This window comes from Nicotiana tabacum, chromosome 19, assembly GCF_000715075.1.
Source record: "Nicotiana tabacum cultivar K326 chromosome 19, ASM71507v2, whole genome shotgun sequence".
NCBI lineage: Eukaryota > Viridiplantae > Streptophyta > Magnoliopsida > Solanales > Solanaceae > Nicotiana > Nicotiana tabacum.
The window spans coordinates 1,707,949-1,713,692 of record NC_134098.1 but is presented as its reverse complement, the minus strand read 5'-3'; the positions used below and the strand labels follow the sequence as shown (position 1 = coordinate 1,713,692).

The following is a 5,744-nucleotide window of genomic DNA, read 5'->3' as shown; positions in this document are numbered from 1 at the left end:
TACCAAATTCTATCTCTGGCTCAACCATATCCCAACAAAAAAATATTTGCTTCAAACATTTTGGACTAAATTAGAAAGTGGACTCTGCATTTCATTGATTACTTCAAAGATGATAAAATGGAATTTTTCTCAAAATGGTTTAAATATTTGGTGTCCGAAATCCACTGGTCCAACTAGAACGGATTTGCGCTGTAAAAAATTAACTATGAGGGCTTTAGCGCTCTATGCCAAAGGAAATTTCAGTTAAGGGTAAAGAAACCTTAACCATTATACCCAGGGACGGATTTGCCTTAGCTAAGCGGTGTCACGTGATATCGCTTCGCTGAAATCTTTTACTAAATACACATATAAATGATATGCAAAAATTAACAAATCCTTATACATAATATAGAATGACACCACTTGGTAAATCTTCGTTGCTTGTTCCGTTGGTTAAGGCGCTACAATTCTCAAGTTTGGTTCTGGAGTTCGAGTCCAAACCAACACAATTTTGGTTTTTTAAGTTTTACAGTCACTTAACAACTTTTAAAATGACTGATATGATCTAAATTATTTTTTTTTCGCAATATCGTTTCAAAATTATTTGTTTATTCTTTTAAATGTGACATGACTTATAAAAATATCGTACGTACGCCAGTCCTTAGCGATAGAAACAATAATACTAGCTCAATAGTGTTGCTATCAAAAGTTTTTGAGCATTTATTTTGGCGCCTTTTATTTAGTTGGATAACCAATTCTGTTTTTGTCAAGTGTTGTACATTCTTATATCATTTCTCTCATTTTGAGTTGGATCTTTGAGATTCTTAAACAGTGAGAATAACTTCCTTTTAGTCCAATAATAATGACAGAAGAAAACAATTATGTGACCCTATTAATTTTTTTTATTTCATTCTCTTTCACTAATAGAATTGTAAAAAATGGACAATACATGCAAGAAAACCAAAAAAAAAAAGAAAAAAAAAAATTAAAGAACAATATAGTAATTGTGCCAAATGACACAAAAAACAATTATGAGAACAATTTTTTAGGAAAAAAAAATTGAAAACAAAAAATCATCATGGCTAATTGACTGCCAAGAAGAAAATCAATAGAGCTCATCAACATAAGGAGAAGAATTAGAAGTAAAGAACCGAGAAATCTCCGAGAGTTAGTAACGCAAGGTCTGAAACTTGGTGAATAATGAGTCAACCTCTCTATCTGTTCTCCGTTTTCCTAATTTCTTCAATCATTTTCTCCACCACAATCATCTTTGGCCTATCTTTTGGAGATGAAACCAAACAAGCCATAGCAACTTTTAGAAGTGCAACCATTTCATCTTCCATTTCTTTATACCTTGCAAGTTCAAAATCAAACACATCCCAAGTCCATTCTTTATTCACAACTCTTTGTACCCATTTTGTCAAACTTGTTTCTCCTTCACTTGTTGCAATTTTACCTGTCAAAATCTCTAGTAAAACAACTCCAAAGCTATAAACATCACATTTTTGAGAAAGTTTTCTTGGATTTTGGTTTGTGTTCATGTTGTTTTGAGTTGATAATTCTGGTGCTTTGTATCCATTATTTGATGAAATTGGCATTTGTAAGAGCAAATGGAGACATATATCAGAAATACAAGCATTGCCAAAATGATCAATTAGTATGTTTGATGATGTGAAATTTCCATGGTAAATCTTGGTTTTGTTGTAACTATGCAAAGAAGCAAGTCCTTTTGCTGCTCCTAATGCATATTTTAATCTTGTTGACCAATCCAATGGTGTTCTTCCTGGTCCACGATTTCCTGTACGTTTAAGTTTTATGCACGGACAACGTAAATAAAATATTTACACTATAATAAATGTAACAAACTATAGTAAGTGTAGACAAGTTATCTGGAAAATAAGACATACAACATGTTATAAAAGCTTAAATCTTATTATTTGCACTAACAATATATATTAGTTAAATTTTAAATCAACTAATCAATTACGTCTCAATCCCATAATAATCAGGATTAATTATATGAATTCTTTATATCCATTCCATTTTATTTAGTAATTTTATCCTAATATTAAACACTACAATGTGTTAAGACAAGATAGGGAATTTCTAGAACTAAGGTTTTCTCTAAATTTCACACTTTAACTCATACAAGTTTCTAACAAAATAAAAACACTTCTTGTAAATACTAGATCTAATATAAGTGTAACAACTACAAAAATAACTAACTCTCAACTCCAACTAGTTTGTATCCTATGTGTCTTTTGTTTCCTCATATTATATTCTTTAACCACTGAAGGAGAGCCCCGGAGAAATGATAAAGTTATCTCCGTGTGACCTATAAATCACAGGTTCAAGTCGTGGAATCAACTATTGATGCTTGCATCAGGGTAGGCTGCTTATATCACACCCCCTTGGGGTATGACCCTTCCCTCGATCTTGCGTAAACGCGTAATACTTCGTGCATCGGACTATCCTTTTTTATATTCTTAACTAAATCTACATTGATTATGTGAAATTGCAATAATTTAAACTTTGGAATAAAAAGAAAAGATGAAAGAAATTACCATGTAAGAGGTTATGAAGACTTCCATTGGGTAGAAAATCATAGACAAGAAGCAACTCCTCTTTAGAAGAATAATAAGCTCTAAGTGACACAACATTTTGATGTCTCAAACCACCAATCAATCTCAAAAATCCATCCAAATCCTTCATTTTCTTTAACTTTTCAATCACCCTTTTCACTACTACAACATCTTTACAATCCATAGCCACTTTATAACTAGTTCCAACACTCCCTTTTCCTAATATCTCAGCTGAAGCCTTCAATAAATCCTCAACTTTACTAAATCCTTTGCACCCTTCAAAACAGACCATTATTGCAAATTGATCACTTTTTTTGTCCTTTAAAATATGGCCATATTCAAATGAATGGTACAAACTTGAACTATTACTACTATCATGATATTTTTTGACCTTATTGTAAATTTGTTTTTCTTGATTCTTCTTTTTTCTGTAATAACAACACCATGTTATTACTAAAACTGTCAGCATAACTCCCACTGCATCAATTGTGACTATCAAAAGAAACATGTTTTCACTTAGATTTTTCTTCTTTTGATTAGGAAAGTTGAGTTGTGAGGGATCAGTATTCATCACAGTTGGATTACTATTCACTGTTTCACTCGGGCAAATTGATCGTAACGGATATCCACAGAGGTGAATGTTTCCTGTAAGAAAAATACATTAGCTTTCACATTTTGTTTTTCATAAAGCGAAATTGAGGAGGAGGGGAAATTGGATCACCTTGGACGAGTTGAGTTATGACCGTTAATTACTTCAAGATTATTTGCACCATACGGCCTTTTTTGAAGCCACTCTTCAAATTCTGTCCCTTTTAGTCCAATTGACTAAGTTTCAACTTAGCTCACTGAAATAACGGGGACAAAATTTAAATAGTGGCCTCCAACAAAGCCATTTAGTGCAAATAATCCATTTTCTATTCATCTTAACTCAAACTATTTTGACCGAACCAAACTGACAGGTTAGTCCTACCCCACTGAAACAACGAGGACAAAATTTAAATAGTGGCCTCCAAAAAGCCATATAGTGCAAATAATCCATTTTCTATTCATTTTAGTTCAGACCATTTTAACCGAAACAAACTTTAGACGGGTTAGTCCTAGCTCATTAAAACAACGAGGACAAAATCTAAATAGTGACCTCCAAACAAGCCATATAGTGCAAATAATCCGTTTTTATTTTTTTATTTTAACTCAACCCATTTTGATCGAAACAAACTTTAGACAGGTTAGCCCTAGCCCACTGAAACAACGAGGACAAAATTTAAATAGTGGCCTCCAAAAGAGCTTATAGTGCAAATAAGCCGTTCTTTTCCATCTTAACTCAACTCATTTTGACCGAAACAAACTTTAGACAAGTTAGTTCATAACTCTTATTGATTTGACTGGTTTTGACCCGTTCAAGTTTGACCTGACTCGCCTATCTGCTAATATTACCCGTAAAAATAATAATAACAATAACAACAACAAACCCAGTGTAATCGCCAGGTGAAGCCTGGGGAGGACAATGCGTACGTAGTCGCCAGGTGCAGTCTGGGGAGGACAGTGCGTACGCAGATCTTATCCCACCTTTAAGAAGAGAGGTTGTTTTCGATAGACGTTGGACTCATGAATTACCTGTAAAAGATGCTACTGGAAATTTGGATAACCAATTTGGAATTTTCCCACTAAAGTTGTTGCCAGAAACATTGAAGTCCTTAAACGAAGCAACATGTCTTGTTTCATCCATACCAAGTGATCCACTAAACGAATTAAACTCAAGTTGTAGAGTCATCAAATGTGGCAATTGATTCAACTCAGTCACCGGAATCTCACCGGAAAATTTATTATACGACAAATCAAGTCGTCGGAGACGCTTTAAACGATAAATCTCAGGTGGGAATTCACCAGAAAAGTTGTTGTGTGACAAATAAACATGTTTGAGATTAGGCCAAGAATTGAAATTTGGAAATGAAGTGAGAAAATTGTTGTGTAAACTTAGGTGACGAATTTGAGTAAGATGAATTAAAGGGTGTACAGAACCTGTAAGATTTAAGTGATTAAGTACAAGTTTAATGACTCGACGAGTCATGGGATGACACGTAACGCCTAGCCATGAAGAACAAGGATCATTATTTTTGGACCAAGAAATGAGAAAGTTTGAAGTGTCAACTTTGGATTTGAACGTTAAAAGAGATGAAAAATCATCGGAATGAGATATGGTGAAGAAGATGGAGATGAAGAGAGAGAAAGAGAGAAATTTAGAGAGAGAAAAATGGTTTTTTGGATTCAGAGGTACCATTTTTCTTTTTTGGAGAGGTTTGTTTTCTTTGGAAAAAGTTTATAGAAGAAGAAGGAGAATGAAGCTGTAACATGGTTGTATTGGATATTATTATCGTCTTATGATGATGTTGACATTACCGTTGTCTTTAATTATTTGTATTTTTCCATCCTTTTATATTTCTTTAATTTGCTAATAAATTCTCTTTTTTTTTCTTTTTTGAGAATTTTCATTAAATAAAGACGGTTCAACTTAATAGTATAATAATGGTAATATTATTTCCTCACCAAGTGTTTTGGTCTCCGCTTCTTTTCCCTTTTTAATTATGGTTCGCCCTTCTCACAAAAATATGCAAGTAAATATTCATTTAGACACTTAGACACTTGAATTAAGGATTGTTCCAATCGAACATGATAAAGTGTTCTTATTAGACATTTGTTGGAAAAATTTAAAAAAATAGCTCTTGATTTTCTTCTTTTAATGGAGCGAGTATTTTGTTTATTGAAGCAAGCATTTTATTTTCAGTTGATTGGGTTCTTTTAAGTGATATGCCTTATTTTTGTTTGTTATAACAAAGACTTATATTTTATGTGCATAATTAAAGAATGTGGCATATTTTAAGCAATTAATTCATTCACGTAAATACGTAATGGGCACTTGAGAGCACTTGCAAAAGATTTTTCAAAGTTTGAGTTGAAAGTGTATAATAGAAATATTTTATTATGTGTTCAGATACTCAATTAATATATGCCTTAGTTCCAGTCTACATAAAATATAGTGACAAGTATAATTAAGGGGTTGTCGATGTTTCGACTAAGGTATAAATTACAAAGCAAAACAAGATTATCTTAAAGTAATCTTCTTGGTGAAGTATTGGAAAGAAAAATGTGGAAGGTATAGAAAGAAAAAAGCAAAAAGGAAAGGAA

General features: G+C 32.7%; 1 protein-coding gene across 2 annotated transcripts; it reads right to left on the bottom strand.

Annotated features, from left to right (window-relative positions):
* Nucleotides 1-862: 862 nt before the first annotated feature.
* LOC107780008 (putative leucine-rich repeat receptor-like protein kinase At1g68400) lies at nt 863-4,895 on the bottom strand. Of its 2 annotated transcripts, none has more exons than XM_016600514.2 (3): nt 4,176-4,895; nt 2,544-3,206; nt 863-1,777 (listed from the first exon to the last, which is right to left on the bottom strand). In XM_016600514.2, the coding sequence occupies exons 1-3, from the start codon at nt 4,837-4,839 to the stop codon at nt 1,194-1,196; spliced, it is 1,911 nt and encodes a 636-aa protein (XP_016456000.1). In that variant the 5' UTR covers nt 4,840-4,895; the 3' UTR covers nt 863-1,193. The 2 variants fall into 2 exon arrangements, with proteins under 2 accessions (XP_016456000.1, XP_016456001.1); XM_016600515.2 differs by having other exon boundaries at nt 2,544-2,837.
* Between the last annotated feature and the right edge of the window lie 849 nt (nt 4,896-5,744).

Bases quoted from the DNA above. Each gene is read 5' to 3' on its own strand.
- LOC107780008 (XM_016600514.2), bottom strand. From the start codon at position 4,839: ATGGTACCTCTGAATCCAAAAAACCATTTTTCTCTCTCTAAATTTCTC. The intron at 3,207-4,175 runs GTAATTCATGAG...TTTTTCTTACAG, and splicing joins TCCAGTAGCATCTTTTACAG to GAAACATTCACCTCTGTGGA. The intron at 1,778-2,543 runs GTAATTTCTTTC...TTAAACGTACAG, and splicing joins TCTTCATAACCTCTTACATG to GAAATCGTGGACCAGGAAGA.